The sequence below is a fragment of the Zalophus californianus genome, chromosome 13, assembly GCF_009762305.2.
Source record: "Zalophus californianus isolate mZalCal1 chromosome 13, mZalCal1.pri.v2, whole genome shotgun sequence".
Lineage (NCBI taxonomy): Eukaryota > Metazoa > Chordata > Mammalia > Carnivora > Otariidae > Zalophus > Zalophus californianus.
In genome coordinates this window covers 90,394,609-90,415,689 of record NC_045607.1, presented here as the reverse complement: position 1 = coordinate 90,415,689, position 21,081 = coordinate 90,394,609, and the positions used below count along the sequence as shown (strand labels likewise).

Sequence of the window (21,081 nt, the reverse complement as noted above, 5' to 3'; positions counted from 1 at the left end):
CAATAACTCTAAGTATATATTTACACTCGGCATTTAATGCTCTGTAAATCTGAGATGAAGCATTTTGTGGGCCATAATAAAATATTGTTACTCAGTTCTACGTCATGCGAATATGCATGGGGATAAGTTATCTTTTTATCCATATTTTATTATTTTTTTAACCTGAAATATTTTTAAAATTTAAAAACACCCAGTAAAGCATGACATTCTTGTTTTCTCTCTTGAGATATTTAAGGGTTAGAGATACTGTGTAAATACACGTAGAGAAGAGCCTTGCATTCACGTAGTGCTAACATAACAAAAATGAGTGTCATTCCAGAGATTTCTGCGTATTTTGGAACTGGCTCATCAGTTATCTACAACTTTCAAGAACATTCTAATTACACCTCCAGTAAGAACTCCAGCTCCTTTGCAGCTTTATTTCATGAGGATCTGACGCTGGCCGGCGAAATGACCACACTGAGCTTCCGGACCACAGGGACACCCAGCTTACTCCTCTATGTGAGCTCCTTCTATGAGGAGTACCTGTCCGTTATCCTTGCCCCCAATGGTGAGTGTCGAGACTGTAAGAACAAGGAGACTGAATTAGAAAATTAGGCACACAATGAGGGGGACCCTTTAGGTGTTAAACTACACAGAGGAAACACAATTTCATGGCTTGCAATTCTCGTTCTATCAGGGGTGGTTTATTTTTCATGATAACCTCAAGTGTTTATCACTAAAGTTAACATTTCCATGATTACATTTCAGATACATCTCTCCCATGAAAGTCTGATCGTTTTAGGTATTTGATGTGCAGCTATGCTTCTTGCTATTCTGGGAAGTCTTTCCTTCTGTACATGAATAAATTAGTTTTGCAACTGACTTTGAAACAAGATATCTCGTTTTGTACATGGAAAATATTCCCTCCTCCTTCTGAGTGAAGTAAAGAAGTATATTAAACTATCTAAAATCCACTATTCCTAAGGATCAGATGAATATGATTGTTCTTCACTCATTAGTGATTGAAAAATCATTCATGTCATATCTACGTACAAAGAAAAGTGGGATAAGAGCTACCCAACCCATGGCCACCAAGTCTTTCCAAGACTGTTCGAGATGGAGAATTAAACCAAGCTATAACCTTGCTTCACAGGGGCGAAGGGCAGAGACTTACGTTCCGGAGGACCTATTACGGGCAGTATGGGAGTTATGGGGTAGTGGGCATATCTGTGAAGGACATCAGGAAATTTAGATATTGTAGCAAATCTTTTGTCTTTCCTCTGTTTCTTGATTATGGCAGAAAAATTAGGAGAAAAATTCTGGTTGTGCACAAAAAAAAAATTCATTATGCAAATGTCAGCAATACATTAAAATGCATTAAAATAAGTCACATTAAAAGAAGTGATGCTTATAGAAACTGAATGTTAATGCAATATTGCTTGAGGTTTTACCATTTAATACTATGAATACCACATGAATAATTAACTTCGAGCCTAGCTCCGAGTTCTCATATGCTTAACTTAGAGTTTTTCCTTTAGTTAAAGAAAATGGAAGAACTTGGAAAAAGACCATTTGGTCTTGACTTTTTAAATAGCATAATTGGATTCTGAATTTGGCCCTGGAATAGCACACAAATGATCACTCTTCCAGGAACAGGGATTATTGGTGTCCTTAAGCAAGTGCTCAATAAATTCAAATTATATGAAACAAATAAAAACAAAATGTGCTTTAAAACCTGCATTGACATTTTTAATGAAATTCCTTTTTAGTTAAAAGTGTCATTTTTTGTCTTCTTTAGGAACTTTGCAGATCAGGTATAAGCTGGACAGGCACCAGGAACCTGATGTTTTTAACTTTGGTTTTAAAAACCTTGCCGATGGGCAGCTTCACCAGGTGAAGATTCACAGAGAAGCGGCTGTGGTCTCTGTAGAGGTAAGGGGTAGATTCACAAAGGCAACAGTAACCAAACCTGTGACACTCAGTGTGTGACCTCCAGCAAGACTTTGATAATAAATCCTAGTAAAAGAAATACATATTCAGCACAGTCTTCCCATAAAGTCCTGGGGACAGAAAACGTAGCTAAAGTGTTTTATTTAGCAATGTTGTTTGTTTGTTTAGCAAGAGGCTGACAAGGTTCTTATTATTATTTGACCACTTGAAATACCAGGCTGTCCTTATCGGTAGGGCAATGTTGTCTAGTTTCTCCCAGTGATTACTGGAGATGGGAGAATGGGAACCTGTTCCCATCTGACTACAAAAAAAAGCAAGGCCTGCGGAAGTGTAAACACAAGGGGAAAAGCAAGATTTTGCTTAAAGTGGGAATACATTTTTTAAAAGCATCAGTGTTTAAATTATTCATTGTCACTGGGTTTTGAAGAATAACCTTTATATATTGAATCTGTGTGAATAATACCTTTTGTTGCTCGTGTTACTAATTTCTATTTGAAATAAGTAAAAGTTTAAGGTTTGAAATAGCTTATTGCATCCCTTTGTGGATTGTACCAATTACAGATCCTTAAACCATGAAGACAAATAAAGGGAAAAGAATAGGCAGTGGGGGGGGGTGGTGGTGTGGAATCTGAGGTATTATAAAAATTGTTATGAAACCATTTTCTCCTTTAACCTTTGTGATAGCTCGAATGTATGGCTCATTTTTACCATTTTTCTTGGTCTCCCTCTGATTCTCATTCTCTTATCATCAAAATTGCTCTCCATTTTGATGTTTGCTTCTTGTGGAATATTTAATAGGTTAACCAGAATGCAAGGAGACAAGTCATCCTGTCATCAGGGACAGAATTCAATGCTGTCAAATCCCTTATGTTGGGGACAATTTTAGGTAAGTGTCAGAAAGAGCGTCGTCCCCCCCCTCCCCCAACCCCATGACATGGATCAGAAGTGTTAGGTTGCAAACACAGGAAGCGTTCATCATGCTGAAAGAAGCTCCTTGTCATATTCATGGTTTCCCAGTGAGCGACAATCACGGTAGAAGCCGCTCTTTTGTCTGAGTGTGCCTGTAATCACCAGTAAGGGCTGTCTGTAGGTGAGCCAGAGTGATCCCTGAGAAGTTCCTCCACACTTACCCTCTCCCTTGGCAATCAAGCAGAATGAAACTTGGTATTTTTCTAACAATTGAGGAAAGGCGAAATCAAAGCAGGTATCACGTTCACAAATTATATATTAATCAGGGGTCAAATGCAGAATCATTCAATGATAAATATAGATTTACATTTACAAAAAGAAGAGAAAAGACTTAATTTTATTTTAGCAAGTGAATACGTGTTGGGCAGTAGACCGGGCCCTGTTCTGAGATGTGTTCAATGCTCCCAACTACTCTTCGAAAGTCGGGACCTGAAGATCCCACACACACTCTTTATGGCTGTGAGTTATTCTCCATTAAAGTAGGAGAGTAAAAGCATACTATACTACTTAGGCATCAAATTATTTATGCCTTTATTTTTACCCTTGAATTAAGTTGAAATAAAAATAAATTTTGAAAGGTATCTTTTCTTTTTGATCTTTTATATGTAAACTGTATGTGCTATCAATATTTAAAGTTATTCGGGAGAAATCTTGTGGTATTGTGTATTATTCCTGCTCTGGTACGTGACACCCATCTGGCTCTGTTTAGTCCTAGATAATTCATGGAATCTTTATTACCTTCTCAGCCATTTGCACATTGGTTCTTTGATAATTTCTTCTGCCCCCCCCCATATATAACATCTTACAAAACTGGGGAGATTTAGAGACAGCACATGGGCGGATATTCAAAATACGGTGAGAAGCACAGTAACTATTAAAATGACCACAGTTTTCAAAAAGATGATGGGCAATAAAATGGTGAGTTCTTATTTTTCAGAGGAAATGTGACAAATCCCAGCGTGCCCCTTGTAAAGGGTAAAAACAAATGCGCATCGTTTAGATGACCAGAAGCTCCGTGTTGGTCGTGCGCAGTTACAGGTGCAGGTTAAGCCAGTTAAGGAGGGTCCCGGAGTTCTTTGCTGTGAAAATACAGTTTTAGCACCATATGATGAATAGCAACTTCAGGCTGTAGTGGTGGTCCTGCTTTCTAATCACGCCTTAAGGTGGATAAAGAATTGGCCTCCACGATGTGTTGGCAGAAAAGCAGCTTGCGCTGCTGGTGCTTTGGTGTGGTTCGCTGTTCCTGTCCCTTCTGCACGTGCAGAATAGTCATCGAGAAGTTAGCGCAAAGATACAAATGAGAGCAGTTGTTTCCCCCTTGAGCGTTGGAAGAAGTTTCTAGCTATTGCAGCCCATCAGAGAGGGTCAGAAATGTGTCATTTCTGGACATCCATGTTTTTGTGTATTAGTAGATTTTTTATTCTATTTTTTCAAGTTTTTACTTAAATTCTAGTTAGTTGACATACAGTGCAATATTAATTTCAGGTGTAGAATTTAGTGATCCATCACTTACATAGAACACCCAGTAGATTTTTTATTCTTTTTAAAACAGTGGCATAGTATAGAAAACCACAAAAACTGGGAGAACATTGGAAAGAAATAAGCTCCTCCTCTGGCTTTCACCCGTGAGAATAACAGTATACATTTAGCTAGAGGATATTATGAAGTTCCTAAAAATTCAAAGCTTTGAGTTTCACACAACAGTGGGATGGAACCCCGTCCTTGGCTGTCAGGTGAATAGGATAATTGTTTTTAACACCCAAGCAGAAAAGAATTTGCTCCCTTTTTATCTGATGCTGAGCTCCAGTCTCTGGCCGGATGGAGAGTTACTATCCTTGGTTTGAACAGAGCGAGGAATTGATCATCTTAGGGGTGTGCAAGCCTCAGCGCCGGGCTCCCCTACAGGGGAGGTCTGTGAGTGGAGAGATGTCCCCGTCTGCCGCCAGCAGCGTCATCCCCCCTTCCTTGTGGGAGCGGGTGTCTGTGTGCATTCTTTTCCCAGCCATGAGGACAGATAGGGTCAAGGAACAAAAGGAACACACCCCACACAACTGCTTGTCCTCAGTGACTCCAGCCTCTGACAGGAGCGATGAGGCAGGTTCAGAAGTGTTTGTGACTCAAGGTAGAAAAGTTGCCATCAGGAAGTGTGAAATTGACAAAGAAATACTTTTAAAGACAATTTAGCTTTGAATTTATTATCTGTAAATAGATACGCCATAGATTATGGAAATTGATTTAATAACTAACCTGCCTTATATAAAGGAAATCATTTTAATTAAAAAAGGAGAATAATACATTTTATCATATAAATTTTTATTTTCCTACAAGTTAATATATAGAGGGCAATAGCATGGAATCGAAGATGTTAATGTTTCAAGAATGGTATGGTCAAGGGCACCTGGGTGGCTCGGATGGTTAAGCGTCTGCCTTCGGCTCAGGTCATGATCCCGGGTTCCTGGGATCGAGCCCCGCATCGGGCTCCTTGCTCAGCGGGAAGCCTGCTTCTCCCTCTCCTTCTACTGCTCCCCCAGCTTGTGCTCTCTCGCTCTCTCTGTCAAATAAATAAATAAAATCTTAAAAAAAAAAGAATCTAATGCTATACATTAAAAAAAAAAAGAATGGTCAAAACATCTCTCTCAGGCTATAAAAATTAAAGTTGAAATTCAGCAATGAAGTTTATTGCCTGAAGAAATTGAATCTAATAAAATTATAAATATTCATTTCATCTATACGTAGAGGTACTCATCTTGATCAAAGGCTAATAAAACTTTTCATGTTTTGGATAACTTTATTTCAGGATAGCTTCCAGTTACCAGTTAGTAACTATGAGTAGACTACTATGTTTTGTTCAGATTTGGAAAATGTAAACTGAGCTTCCTTTCATAAACTGATAGTAAAATAGACCAACAGATTGGCTAATAAAAGAGGCATTAATTTTTCCAAAGAAAGTTGTTGTCTCAAACCATGGCAAGATATCCAGTACTTATTTTTAGTTAGCTACTTTGACTTAAAGAGCTATCCATTCATTAAAAATGCTTTGTTGGTCCCTGATGTGCACTTGTATTTCCCTGGACCTTTTGAATGCTTAGCAACAAGACATACTATACCTGCCCTCAAGGCACTTGCAATATAATAGGGAATATAAAAGATAAAATAATGTTCATGATGAATCTAATTTATCATTATTATTATTTACCCTAATGTGCTTTGGGAAAAATGGTTCAGGATCATCTTCTAAATTAGCAGGCTGCTCTTGTTCTTCCCATTCTTCAGTGGTCTTATTAATGATGACCACTCAGGTTAAGTGTTCCCAGTTACTATAAAATAATTTTAGTAAAATCTTAGTTAAAATGCAAATCATTAGATTTCTAATTTTCTGTCTAGTCTTGACTTGGATGTGGCCTGTAATCCTAAAGTATGAGTGCTTTAAAATACAACCCAGTGAGGTGCCCTAACATTTTTACCAAGTTTTAGTTCTCTGAAGACTTTTGTATAAATGGTATTCTGTTGATTTTGTCTTTTGTGCATTAAAAAACAACAAAAGCAAAGATCCCCAAAATATCAAAACAAAAAATCTGTGCTGAAGTGTGCAGAATAAAGATGTGCCATTCTATTTCCTCCTGGGAAAGAATACATAGGTTGCATTTAGTTCAAATCAATATAGTCATGCAGATAAATCATAGTGGGTCAATTTTTAGTGTGGGGAAAGAAAATCCACCGAAGGATCATATGTTGAAATGGAACTCCATATATGAGAATTGGGTAATACATAATTTGTGGAAATTACCTACTGATACCTTCATGGACAGACAACAGTTTAGATATTAAAAACTCCATTGACTTATGTGACGTGTGTTTGTCTTTGCTATGGTCTGCCTAAGAATTTATCTCATTTAGGAGGAAAGTCATGGAGTGGAAGATACAAAAAGTTTATAAAATTTCAGCAATATGAATAGAAATGCAAAGGTCCTCAACAAAATATTAGCAAATTTAATCCAGTAACATAGAAAAATTGTTATACACTATGACCAGGTAAGATTTATCCTAGGAATTTAAGGTTGGCTCAACAGATAAAGAGCAATCAATGTAATACTCCATATTAATAGAATAAAGGACAAAAACCACATGGATACCTCAGTAGGCACAGAAAAAGTATTTGAAAAAAACCCACTGTGCTTTCATAATGAAAAACAAACTAGGTTGTATTTCTATATACTAGGAATGAATAATACAGAAATGAAATGAAGACTGAAATGTAAATTCCATTTAAAATAGCATCAAAAAGAATAAAATACCTTGGAATAACTGACAAAAGGGGTGTAAGACACATACACTGGAAACTATGAAAGATTGCTGGAAAGAATTATGGAAGATTTACATAAATAGAAAGACATCAGTGTTCATGGATTGGAAGTCTTAATATTGCTAATATGGCAGTACTCCCCAAATTGATCTACAGGTTCAACAAAATTCCTATCAAAATCCAAATGGCAGGTTAATCCCAAAATGCATATATAAATGCAAGGGACTCCAAATAGCCAAAACAATCTTGAAAAGAAGAATGAAGTTGGAGGTCTCACCCTTGATTTTAAAATTTGGTACAAAGCCATGGATATCAAAACTGTGTGGTATCGACATAAGGATAAACATATTGACCAATGGAATAGATTGAGAGTCAAGAAATAAAACTATTTATCGTCAATTGACATTTGATATTGGTGCCAGGCCCATTCAATGGAGGAAGAATAGTCTCTTAAACAAATGGTACTGAGCCAACCAGATATACACAGGTTAAAAAAGCAATGTTGACCCTATCTCACACCATTTAGAAAAATTAACTCAAAATGGATGATACTCCTAAATGTGTGTGTGGGGGGGGGGCGGGGGGCTACAGTTATAAAACTCTTAGACCAAACTATGGTTGTGCATTTTTGTGATGTTGGGTTAGGCAATGGTTTCTCAGGTAAGGCTTCTCAAAAGCCTTGGGTTAGATCATGGTTTCTCACAAGCAGCAAGAGGAAAATAGATAAATCAGACTTAATCAAAATTAAAACCTTGGTGATTCAAAAGACACTACCAAGAACGTAAAAAGGCAACCCACAAAATGAGGAAAACCATTTGCAAGTCATGTCTCTCGTAAGAAATTTTTGCAGAGTATATAAAGAGCTTTTACAACTAAACGAAAAGACAAATAACCCCATTTAAAAATGGTCAAGGATTTTGACCTCTGGTCAGAGGTCAAAATCAAAGACATTTCTTCGAAGAAGATATACCAATGACCAATATGAAAAGACGCTCAAAATCATTAGCCGTCAAGGAAATGCAAATCAAAACCACAAGATATCACTAAAAGACAGGAACAAGTGTTGTGGAGGATGTGGAGAAATTTGAATGCTTGTGCATTGGTGATGGGAATGTAAAATGGTGCAGCCACTGTGGAAAAATAGTTTGGCAGTTTATTTGAAAGTTAAACACAGAGTTACCATATGACCACTCCTAGGTATGAACCCAAGAGAATTGAAAACGTATGTCCGGACACAAAAGGTGTACAGAAATCCTCAAAGCAGTATTCTCCACTAATAACCCAAAGTGGGAATAACCCCAGTGGCCATCGACTAAGTGGTATAATGTTACTTTTTATGGCCAGTATTTTGTTGGTATACAATGAAATATTGGCCATAAAAAGTAATAAAGTACCAACACATGACACAACATGGATGAGTCTTGAAAACATTATGCTAAGTGAAAAGAGATAAACACAGAAAGTCACATACTGTATGATTTATTTTGTATGAAATGTCCAGAATAGGCAAATCTGTAGAAACAGAAAGTTTAGGTTTGCCCAGGGCTAGAGAAGGGTAGGAATGGGACATGGAATCTAACGTGTACTGGGGTCCTTTTGGAGTGATAGAAAGATTCTGCAAGTGGATACCGGTAATGGTTTTACAACTTTGTAAATATACAAAACCTCCCTGAATTGTGTACTTTAAAAGGGTCAGTCTTATGTGACCCTTGTATGATACAATGTGAATTGTATCTCAATAATAATAAAAAAAACTATTAGAGATTTATTTCTTTTGCCAGAGCCCTTCTGCACATGCAGCAGGGAGAGGTGAGTGATGAGCCATAACTGGACGTTTATTCTGACGTGTGAATGAGTTTGTTCGAGAACAGGGTGTGATGGGAGATGGGGGGAGAGGACTGGAAGGGCCCAGGGTTCAGGACTGCTGAGACGGAGCAGGGCCACATCGGGAGGGGCTGCACAATTTTTGAAAAGGACTAAGGAACTAAGAGCAGCAATTGTGTAGAGTTCTGACGGTATCACCTTGTCGAGTAAAAGAGTGGCGGAGACAGCTCACATGTCATTACATGAAGAGTTGGTATTATTTACTAAAGACTAGTCTTCCAGTAAGTACCTACTGGCATTGCTTGTTCAAAGCACCTAGGGTCCCAAAGTATCCCTGATTTCTTTTCAGGTGTTAGCTGCAGGTGCTGGGAGAGTTTGGTGCGTGGTGGGCGTGTGTTTCGGGGAGGAAGGACTAATTCATTCACTTCTTTCCAACTCTGAAAATCAGGTCCCTGCAGCTCTGAATTGTTGGAAAGACAGACTGGAAGTCTGTCTACTACTCATTTTCTTTTCTTTTTTTTTTTTTTTAAGATTTTATTTATTTATTTGACAGAGAGAGACACAGCGAGAGAGGGAACACCAGCAGGGGGAGTGGGAGAGGGAGAAGCAGGCTCCCCGCCGAGCAGGGAGCCCGATGTGAGGCTCGATCCCGGGACCCTGGGACCATGACCCGAGCCGAAGGCAGACGCTTTACGACTGAGCCACCCAGGCTCCCCTCTACTACTCATTTTCTAATTGTGTCATTTATCTAGAATTTAAAGAAGTTTGATCTCCAAAGGGAAAGTCAACACCGCTCAGCATGGTTGTGCCCATCCTCAGTGCCCCTTGTGGAGCGGAGGATGCACTGAATGATTGGAACACACTCCTTCTACCGTGGGGAGGGTGAGGGAGAAAGACAGCTTCCCACACTTCGGGGTTAGAGGATCAGCCTGCGGGTCCGCTGCTGGGTATGGGGCAGAAAAGTTGCAGCCTCCCCCTTGCCAGGAGCCCCCTATCCTATAAGATCCCCAACCGTGAAGTCCTCATTAGCAGACCAATCAATAAACAAGTAAAAAGATAACATCACCCCTAAGGAAAGGGAGAGAAGGATTAAAGGCAACAAATACAATTCCCACATCAAAATAGAGCTGTTAAAGAAGACAGGACCAACTAGGATGAAACTTGGCACTCAAGGAAATTTGAAAAAAGTCACACATGCACCCACCAGCTCTGGGGGTTAAAGTAAATACGGCTTTTCAAGATTTCACTTGGTCATCTGAAGGTGATAACCATCACTGGTTATCCTCACATACTGGCCTGTAATATTATAGAGCGAAACGATCTCAAACTGCAGAGAAAAAAGATTAAGAGAGAGAAATTAGGAGGGAGAATAAGAGAGAACCTAACAGGAATAATTAGAGATCCAGAAACAGAATTGGAAGCAAAGACAGTAATTATGCATTAAAAAAATTTTTCTCTGAGCTAAAGGAAAACCTGAGTTGCAGATTGAAAGAATGCTGATGAGAAATTCTCATCAATTCTGATGAGAAAAGACATACAACTGGGAAAATTTCCGAATTGCAAAACCCACAGAGAAAAATCTTCCAAACTTTCTAGACAGAAGTTACCACAATGAAAAAAATAATGATTTTGGCATCAGCATCCAACTTCTCATTTGTTACAGTGGGATAAAAAAAATGATGTGGATTATGGTTAACATTGCTGAGGAATGAGACACAATGCAAGCATCTAATATATAATGTATTTGACAAGGTTAAGAAAAGATATTTTGGATAACAAGGAAGGATGGAGAGTAAATATTGACCGTGCATCCCATCTGAGGAAAATACTAGAGAATTATTCCGGTCAAAAAGTGAATCACAATCATGACCTAAGGATGGAAAATCTGAAGGCAAGAGGCAACAGTGAGCAGTCAACCCTTCGATGTATATCGATACCCAACAAGCATACAAATCATGGCCACAGCTCCGTGGTTAATAGGCTAGGTGGGCAGAAAAGCCCACCCACACATGTCCATACCCCCAACCCATATATAGGTATAAATGTCAAGTACAAATTCTTGACTGCAATATAATGTTCTACTGATGTTTCTTTCTTGAGTAATAGCACTGCCTATAGAAATTTTTAAATTTATCTTTAAAAAATAAATTTGACAAAATTAGTCCAATTAATAATTAAGACAAATGTCTGCCCAGGATTTGTTCTGTGACCCTAGCCTGGTAGCGCTCACGTCAGACTTTGACCAGGAGAGTGAGTGTTGTCCAGTCCCTCTTTTTGCTCAGCGGCTGAGACTTTTAATTGGCCTGTACTGTTTTGTTTTTTAGTATTTTCGCATTGTAAAAGTCCTACATTACTATTACAGTGTTTTCCCCTTTCAGTTCTTCTTGACATTCTCTCAAGTATATTCAAGCAAGGTTGCCTTTCTTTACGGAATATCTATAGTCTGAATGCAAAAAAAAAAGTTAAGTGATTTTTAAAGAACTCTTTATTTTTTTATTTTTTAAGATTATTTGAGAGAGAGAGCACAAGCTGGGGGGGGGCGGGAGGGGCAGATAGAGAGGGAGAAGCTGACTCCCCACTGAGCAGGGAGCCCCATGCAGGGCTCAACCCCAGGATCCCGAGAGCATGACCTGAGCCAAAGGCAGACCCTTAACTGACTGAGCCACCCAGGAGCCCCAAAAGAACTCTTTAATATAATCATTTAATTGAGTTGTCTCAAGCTCGCTTTTACTTCACTATAAGAATGTAGCTGAAATTCATCATACATAAAGCTCCTTGATGCCTCATATAATCAACCTGCCCAAGATAGCTCTAGGTTTCAGAGAGTTGTGTATTAGGATTATGACAATGTAAACATGCCCCTAACTTTAGTTGCTTTTAGAGGTCTTTTACATAGTGCTTACAGTACCCCTGAAAAACTCAAACTCAAAGGAAACATTGTCCCCTAAGAGTTTAACTACAACATTAAGATACACTGGATCACAGCTGAGATTCTTAGGGTGAACTTAAAGACCAGCTATTATGCCAATCAAAAAAACACTTCTAGAGTCTATACATATATTCTATGGATGGTGTATGCATTCATTAAAGTAGAAATGATCCCCCTTTACCTATCCCTTAATGTGAGCAATTATGAATACGTTTAAAGATACCGACAGAATAAAAGAGATAATATCCTGTTGAAAAGGGGGTTACTATAGCCAGCCTGGATCCAGGTCGCCCCACGTGAAAGACCTTGGTTTTCTAAAATCTAATGTTAACCAGCTTCCAGTAGGAATAAAAGCACTCATGGTGTTATGCTGTGAGCAGTTCTCACCTCTGGCGAAGACCTCACACAGTGCCCAGCCTGTGGAAACCACTGGATAAATTCTTGGTTGCTGTTTACGGTTGGTAGGAAAAGATGTCGTTGACCAGCTAGTGTACACACCGAAGCAGGGAGGAAGTCTGACAGCAGATTCCAAGTGTCCCCACATTGAGGTGGCTTCCCTGAGCATCCATGAAACATTCGCAGCCTGCACTTAACTGCCCCTGGTCAGATTTGGGGCGCACTGAGCAAGTGCACTGCAGGAACTACTCATCATCGAAGTGAAGGAATGGATGTTCTGCTCTCCTGGGTCCACCGCTGCTCTTCTTTAGCTATACAACCTCGGTCAGATCCAAGTGAGGGCAGGGGCCACGAAAGGGAGCGAGCCTAGACTTACGGAGAGGGGACAGAGACCACCCTTGTGAAGGGGGAAAGGCAGCGGGAGGTGGGGGTCCTCCCTGACACCTGTGGTTAGGGAGGGGCCTCTGTGGGGCTGAGAACAGTGAGCCAGACCAAAGTGTAAATGGCGAGATTAGAACTGCGGTAGGGGTTCCCAGAGCACTGTTGTCCCCGAGCTCAGGAGACATTTCACTGTAACCACCTAGATTATTGGCCACAAATCCTGTTACAAAATGTTGTAATGATCATTTGAAAAGCGCACTGGCAGAGGATTTAATTCCTTTGTACGGCGTGACTGCATCCAGGGAAGCTTCGGTTTGCCCACACGCAGAGTTAGCACCTGCGGGTCACTGGCCCAGGCCGCAGGTACCGGCCCTGGCCGTCTCCTCTTAAGGAAGGAAGGACAGAGGATTCGGAGGGAGGGTCGGTTCGTCGCTCCGGTGCAGACGCGGGCCAGGCCTGCGCCCCCGCGCCCTGACGTGTGCCCCCTTCTCTGCCCACAGAGACCGCCGGCGCGGACCCGGACACGCTGCGGGCCGGCGCGCGCGGCTTCACCGGCTGCCTCTCGGCCGTGCGCTTCGGCCCCGCCGCTCCGCTCAAGGCTGCGCTGCGCCCCGGCGGCCCTGCCCCGGTCACCGTGCGCGGACGCGTGACCGCCGCGTCCCGCTGCGCGGAGGGGGCGGGACCCGGAGCCCCGGCGCAGGAGGCCACCCGCCCGCTTGCAGGTGGCGCAGGTGCGTGCCCCGCCGCCCGCGGTCGCGCTCGCCGCCCGCGGTCCTCCACCCCGGGCTCCATCCCGGAGCTTTCCAAAGCCCTCTGTTGGTTCGCCTGGCCGTGCTCTGGTCTTGGTTTCATGTTCATTTCTACCAGCGCAATGCTCTGCTCTTCTGTGCAATGTTTGTGAATGTCTCCAAAGTCCTCCTTCCCTCTCGCCTCTGTCATTCTCCCTTTTTCTACTATAGGTGGTTCTGGACCAACAGATGGGGGAGAACCCTTAGTTAATGCTGACAGAAGTGACTCTGCTGTCATCGGAGGTAACAGGGCTGTGAATGACCCGGTCCTTGGCGTTGTTGTCACTGTTGGCATAAACCAAAAAATGTCTGAGAATCCGCGCTGATGTGCGAGGTCAATGGCAGGCCACACACATTTGCTGATGTTCTTGATGGGATTGCACCCAAGTCAGCATCTGCAGGCGCTTAGTGGAAGGAACCCGTGGTTCCACGGGGAGGCTTTTAAAAGGATAGTTGCCAAGCTACGGAATAATAAGGTTTTTCATTTGAAAATGCCCATTCATAGGTTCAGGATATATGTGTGTGTGTGTGTATATGACATATTCACCTTTACTTCTTCGATTCAAAATAGCCATGGACCTCCCAGTCCATTAGCCCAAAACTTTTAAAAATAATATTAAAATAAAAAAAATATTAAAATGAAACATTAGGTGAGAGAAGTACCTAAACTATGCAAATTGTCATTTTCGTAAATATAAAGATAGAAAACTTAAAGATTTCTCTAAACATAAATATACAAAACTGTTTCTGGTGTCAGTCTTATCTTAGATTTATATATATCTTTTATATTTATAAATATAATTATTCATGTATGTTTGTATAATATATATACTTTTAGTGTCATATGTATTCTATATATGTGACATTAAAACTGGATATACTGTAAATCTTTAAAGCAAAGTCCTATAGTTAAACTATAGCTGTATTTAAATATATATTCATATATAATATATATTTATATTTTCTATCTACTTATATATATTTGAAGAGGTAAAAATAATTGCATCTTAAATATCTCCCAATGTATTCTCTGAAACTATTTATTTGGGTCTGATTTAAGGAATGAATATTCAAGTTTCCTCCTTATGATTCAGAGGGCATTTACATTTATTTACTTAGATTATTGAAATGTGTCAGTTGTAAACTCTGCTAAGGAGGAAGTGAACTGCTCTCCATTCCATTGCTATTCCAAATAAGGGAATTAGTCCTCGAGCTGGGGGATGCAAGTGGGTGTCCACTCTTCAGGCAGGCTGTGCACCAGGTCAGATTGGATCTGCTCATTTCACTTCTGTTCACCAAGACGCCAATTTTCTCCAGACTGTTAGGAAGGTATTCAGACATTTTCAAGCCCTGACCAAATCTATGTAAGAATGTTAACATGTCCATCCCTAGCTCAACTACTTCTATTTTTGTAATGAATGAAGTATATGATCCCCTGATTTCACAAACTCCAAGAACAGAAAACATATATGTTATTTATAATGTATATCTAAAAGGAATACTTTTGTGTTAAAATATAAATCAAATCTTATACCTGAACCATTCTCATTTATTTTTAATGAGAAGACTTTGCTATAAAACAAAAGCTGACTTAAAATAAATCGACTTAAATGTGATTAATATTTTCAAAATAGGAATCAAAGTCCCCAAATTCAAAATGTCGTGGTTGGTGCCATTTTTAGAGAGAGCAACAATGATAGGTTGGTGATAGAACAGAAGATGTGGTCTTTGGGGCCTTATTGCGTTTGGTTAGATATCACTGGCAAGTTGTACAAGGTAAATAAGTTGCACCAATATTATTCCCCTGAGAAATCCTACTTGGCTCCTGATAGACGGGATGGAGAATCAGAGCATGTGGGCTGTTAGGGTGGTAACAACAACCCCGCAATTCACTTGGATCTGCCTTCTATCTGTGCGGTGGCCGTTTGCCATGTGGTTTGTCGGCTGCCAAGTATATCGACCCACAGCGTAGAATTCTGGGTAGAATTCGCAGCCCTTTGTCGAAGTGATCACAGACTGCACCCACATGTAAAGTACTTGATCTGTTTAAAGGATTACTCCAAAAGATGGATATCTGTATGTTTTGCACTGTATCACCTTCTCCTCTTGCAAGCCAAGGGGACAATATAGGAAAGGAGAATTCACCTAAATAACATCCACACCCAGTAAACCAGGCATCACAGGGTTTTCTTGCCAAGAGATCCATCATGTAGATGGACAGATAGAGAAAGAGACAGATGTGTAGGTAGATGCAGAGGCAGGCAGACCTTAGTGCTTGTCACAAACACATTTACACTGGAATTGTTGAAAGGGAGGTTATGGAAGGCATCTGATGCATTATTCAAATTATCTCCATCTCTTCAGATAGTGGATGAAGACAGAAGTTATTCTAGGACCCTACCAAACCTCACAAAACAAACCAGCTAGTAATCAATTACATACTTAATAACATCCTGGATGTTTGAGGATAATGGTGACGGTTAATTGTATAATCAAGTGTCCTGATCTGCTGTTATTGAGTTACTGTCCCTGACACTAAGATTGGATATGGTGTAGCTCTTTAAAGCAAAGTCCTATAACGAAACATAAAAGTAATTAAGCAACTCTACTGTTTGTTCTCAAGTGAGATGCAAAATATGTTGAAAGTGATGATTATTCTACCTATTAATAGTTAGGAATCTTTCAAAACGTTCTTGAGCACCTGCTCAGGAATCCCTGTGACCAAATACACCCAAGCAAACTTCGAGTTTGTTGGGCTCCATTAGCTTATGTCTGTCCCAGAGTATAGTGAAGAATCTTCATTTTATAAACACAAATTTTGATTCCCGTCATGAAACAGTAATGTGTTTTCTAACATTTGCTAATTGGAATATTAATGCCTGTGTCAGTCATCTTAAACGTATATTGACTAGTGGTTGCTTTTTTTGGTACCTCCTTGTTTTGGTATGGATTAAACATTCATTCTTTATGAATACGATAGCTTGAGCAAACACTTCTGGGCCTCATTTGACTGTCCCAAACCTGACAGTGTTTTAAAAAAAATCTGAGGAACTTTTAAAACAATACTGCTGTCCAAGCCTCCCACTCAAAGATTCTGAGTTATCGTTTGCTGTGCAAAGTTGGGAACCACTGGCATAGGTAATGCATTCGGTACTTACAGCGTTACCCACAGGAGATGTCAAATAATCTACTTTCCCTATAGCTGAATGTTATCTATATTTTTACAATTTCTAATATGATGGTATATCGGTTACCTATTGCTCCTGACAAATTACCACCCACTTAGAGCTTAACCCAACCCACTTTTATTGTGTCCCAGTTTCTGTGGGTCAGGAGTCTGGGCACAGCTTAGTTGGGTCCTCTGCTCAGGGTCCCAAGAGCCTGCAGGGAAGGTATCAGCCAGGGCTGAGGTCTCATCTGGAGATTCCTCTGGGGAAGGATCCACCTCCTCACCTGCATGGGTGTTGGCAGCATTCAGCCTTGTAGCTGTAGGACCGAGAGCTTCTGGATTTTTGCTGGCTGCCTTTAGCACCTAGAGGCCGCCTGCAGCTCCTTGCCATGTAGGGATTCCCATATGGATTCCCACCGTGACTGCTTGCCTCCTTACAGACACCAGGAAGAGGGGCAGTCCCATAAGACAGGTGCTACAGTCTTATGTAATATAATCACATAACCCGGTAGAGCTTATCACCGTTGTTGTATTTCGTTGGTTAAAAACAAGTCACAGGCCCTGTGCACAAGCAACTGAAGGGGCTCGCACATAAGGCATAGCCCCCCAGCAGCAGAGATCCCTTAAGACTCTTTTAGCCTCATAGAAACAAGTGGTATACTCACTGCAGAACTGGTAAGTCAGCAGAACATCAGCGTCAGATTTTTGTTAACAGACTTATACGTAAGTGTTTACTCTACGACAGGGCTGTACACTCTGTCTTTTTAAAATAATGAAAACATGCTTGTTCATTAGCATGCAGTGTGGGCATGACCTAAGAGGCCACGCTGCGGTTCTGAATTTAAGCATGAGGGCATTAACTGAAAGCCAAGCTGATAGAGCTTTAGCAAAAAGGCATAAAACTGCTGTATGTAACGGATGTGCGGACTTAGAAGCACACTCAGTGTTTTGATACCACCTAGTTTCCAATTTCCTGGTGATGTAAATATGATGTAAACAAAGCTTTATAACATCTATATTCTATCTATCATCCACAAAGTTTGCCTTCTGATTACATTTTTCCCTTCTCTTCTCCCACCAGGTGTGATAGCGGTTGTGATATTTATCTTGCTCAGCATCACTGCCGTAGCTATACGGATTTATCAACAAAGATGGTTATACCAAAAAAATGAGTCAAATATTCCCCAAACTGGAGACAACGCTGAGACTGCTCTGAAAAGTGAGGTCAACATGCAAAGTACAATTAGTGAAAGCCAGAAAGAATATTTCTTCTGAGGGGCAGCGGTGGCTTACTTAGGGCTCTGGTGATGTGATGAGTTTCTCGCTAAGCCAGGGGCTCCCAGTGGATGAAGCCCAACCCCTCCCGGCCCCCCGGGACAGGTGATGGCTGTGTAGCACCATCAGCTTGCTCGAGTGTGGTCCTGGGAGGCGCTGCTCCGTGCTGCTTCATGATCTATTTAAGTAGAAGTGACTTAGGCGTGCTCATTAATCCCTGTGCGGCAGTTTCTGACTGTTCTGGCCCGGTCGTCGAAAATTCAAATGTATTTTGCATAACGACTTGGGGTTTTAAGTGAAACCAAGGATTTGAGCTGTGGCCCTACTCTCTTAAAAACGAGACACGGAAGTTTATAAAAGTCAAAGTTGGACTCTAGTGTTTTGTGTTGCGTGGAAATCTGTGTTTTACTTCCTTTATCGATCACCTACTGACATTTGAAAGCCGGGAAGTGCTTCTCGGATGGTCTTCGAGTACGTTTCCATCTTCCTGTGAAACAGAGCCCACTGGCCAAAAATGCACTAGAAACCTAGAAAAACCCATTTTTTTTGGCCAATTGTTTTTTTATTTGTCTCTTTTAAGTTAGTTTGCATACATTTTTAGTGATGAAATGAGTACTGAATGTCAGCTATGAAATTGTAGTATTCTGTTCATTTATGGAACAGAAAAATTCATAAGTAGCAGAGCGTGGAAAGCATTCCAGTCTGCAATACTTCACTTATTTTTCTTTGTAATTTGTCATTTTAATCTTTGTAAATTATGATAAAGATCATCTGATGATCTCCCCAAAATGTATATTTTCTAACTGAAGTTGTGCCCAGGTATAAACTGTATACTTAACACTGCAAATGTACCCTTCCTCCATTTCATTGGAAAGAAATATAATCCTCAACTTGTTTCCCTCAAATGTGGCGTGATTAGGTCACTATTCTTTGCAGTCCTGTGGTTCTCCTGTTCTGAAGGTTATCACAACAATTTGATTTCTTGCGACTGTCTTTTCATTTACTTGGGAAAAGTCACATTTTGAACGAAAGCTCTCCATTCCTTTTTCTAAATTTTGAACCGATCTAGGCAAACCATCCCCTGAAATACCATCTCAGTCTAGTAACCATTTGGAGTATCAGTGGAAGGATGCTTACGCTGAGGGAAAATGCAGGTTGTAGGATCTGAACTAAATCTGTCATTCTGGTCACGAATCTAGGATCTTGGAGTCAGCTTCCATCCAGTGTACCCAAAATCAACCAGTTCATTTCATATTCGGGGATATTTGCAGAGTAGAGGAGCAAAGAATTTGTATTAACCGTGGGAATTGTTCCAGTAACTACTCATGTGGCAGGGGTCATAAGATACTTGCATGGAGCCCACCGTTTGCACTAACTAGCCAGTTATAAATAAAATGTGCTACACTCTTGATATGCCTGCCAGGAATTAGATTGCTTCCTTTGACCACAACAGGACCACCCAGAACTCCATACACTTAGCCTTGCTGTGACCTTCGAGTCTTTGAGTGTATACCTATTTTTCTGTGACTTTTTTAAACAACAGAAAAAGATATCCTCTATACTAAGTCTTTTCTCAAAAAAATACCTTCTTTCTTATGGTTTCGTATTAGTTTTCTATGAGGTTTAACAAATTACCACAATTTAGTGGCTTAATGCAACGCCCATATATTATCTCACAGTTTCTGTGGATCAGGAGCTGGGCATGGGTTTACTGAGTTTTCTGCAAGGCTGCAGTGAAGTGTCAGCCAGGACCGTGTCCTCCTCTGGAGACTCAGGTGGTGAATCCTTGGTCTTATGGTTATTGGCAGCATTCAGGTCCTTACTGCTGGAAGATTCATGGAAGCCTGCTTCTGTTCAAAGCCAGCAAGAGAGAGAGAGAAAGAGAGAAAGAGAGAGACTCAAGAGCAAGTCTGCTAATAAGAGGGAGTTTCCTATAATGTAATGTGGTGATGGGAGTGACAGCCCAACCCCTTTGCCAAATTCAGTTGTTTAGAAGCAAGTCTTAAGTCCTGCCCACACTCAACAGGAGGGGATTACATAAGGATTTGAACCAGCAGGCTGAGATCAAAGTTAATCTACCACAGTACTATACCTTTATTGAAGTTTCTTTAAGTGAATAATGAAGGATTTTCAGGGTCTCAACATACTAATATATGAAGAACCTACCCTGAGGAATAATATACATACTTTTTTTTTCAAAAAGTCCTATGCAGAGTGGAGAAGGATCCAAGACAAAAATGATAGGTTCTAGTTAATGCATAGCTGAATTTTAACATCCTGAAGTCACTGCAACTTTAACAAATGATCATATTAAGTTCCGGAAATGTTAATCACTTTGATAGCTGGCGTTTTGCAGATTTATAGATAGTGAAATTCATGGTATTCTGCTCTCTTTTTAAAAGAGAAAACAAAATATTTGTACCAAATTGCAGTGATGTTTCACCCACTTTACTGATTTGTAAACTTAACCTGCTTATTTGTTAATAAAATAACCTTTTTGAATTAAATTAGGAAAATATTTTTAAGAGAAATTGAAATTTGAATTATGAAATTATATTGTTTTTCCCCTAAAATATTAAAAAATGTGCAAATGTATATATTCTGTTGTGGTGTGTGTACTACTTTATCTCTACTGTATATAGAGAGAATACTGTGCTCTGTTAATATTATTTGTGATGGTATTTAAATTATCAAACACAAAGTAAAACATAAAGTACCTAATATGTACTGAGTATTACAAGTTAAGATATCTATGAATGTAGATATTTAAACCTTTACCAGAGAACAATAATTTAACAATCAGTAAGTTATTTGTTGAATGTTTACTATATACTCACAACTGGTTGCACAAGATTTCCCCCCAGAGTTCGGTTTCTTGAGCACTATAAATATACCATTCCAGTTTGCAAATAACATCCTTCTATGAAATAAATGTTAAAAGATAATAATTCCCCAAGTTTTATTTTCAAATAGAAAAGGAAAATAGTACATAATTAACGCTTATTATTGGGACTAGAACTTCAGAACCCCTGCTTACTCCATGTTGAAGTAAAGCCCCCCTTCACTACCTCCCCAGTATTATGTAGCAATGTAGAAAAACATATTGGGGCATTCT

The 21,081-nt window shown here is 40.0% G+C and overlaps 1 protein-coding gene across 3 annotated transcripts in view; it reads left to right on the top strand.

Annotated features, from left to right (window-relative positions):
- Positions 1-20,791, top strand: part of LOC113935012 (contactin-associated protein-like 3) — a 185,155-nt gene extending 164,364 nt beyond the window's left edge. For 2 of the 3 annotated variants that reach the window (XM_027616720.2, XM_027616719.2), the window contains exons 19-24: positions 320-550; positions 1,781-1,914; positions 2,731-2,818; positions 13,235-13,465; positions 13,694-13,765; positions 17,773-20,791. In XM_027616720.2, the coding sequence (XP_027472521.1) occupies positions 320-550; positions 1,781-1,914; positions 2,731-2,818; positions 13,235-13,465; positions 13,694-13,765; positions 17,773-17,966 (950 nt within the window). In that variant the 3' untranslated portion in view covers positions 17,967-20,791. The remainder of the gene's footprint in view (positions 1-319; positions 551-1,780; positions 1,915-2,730; positions 2,819-13,234; positions 13,466-13,693; positions 13,766-17,772) is intronic. The other variant, XM_027616721.2, reaches the window with a different exon arrangement.
- The last annotated feature ends 290 nt before the right edge of the window (positions 20,792-21,081 follow it).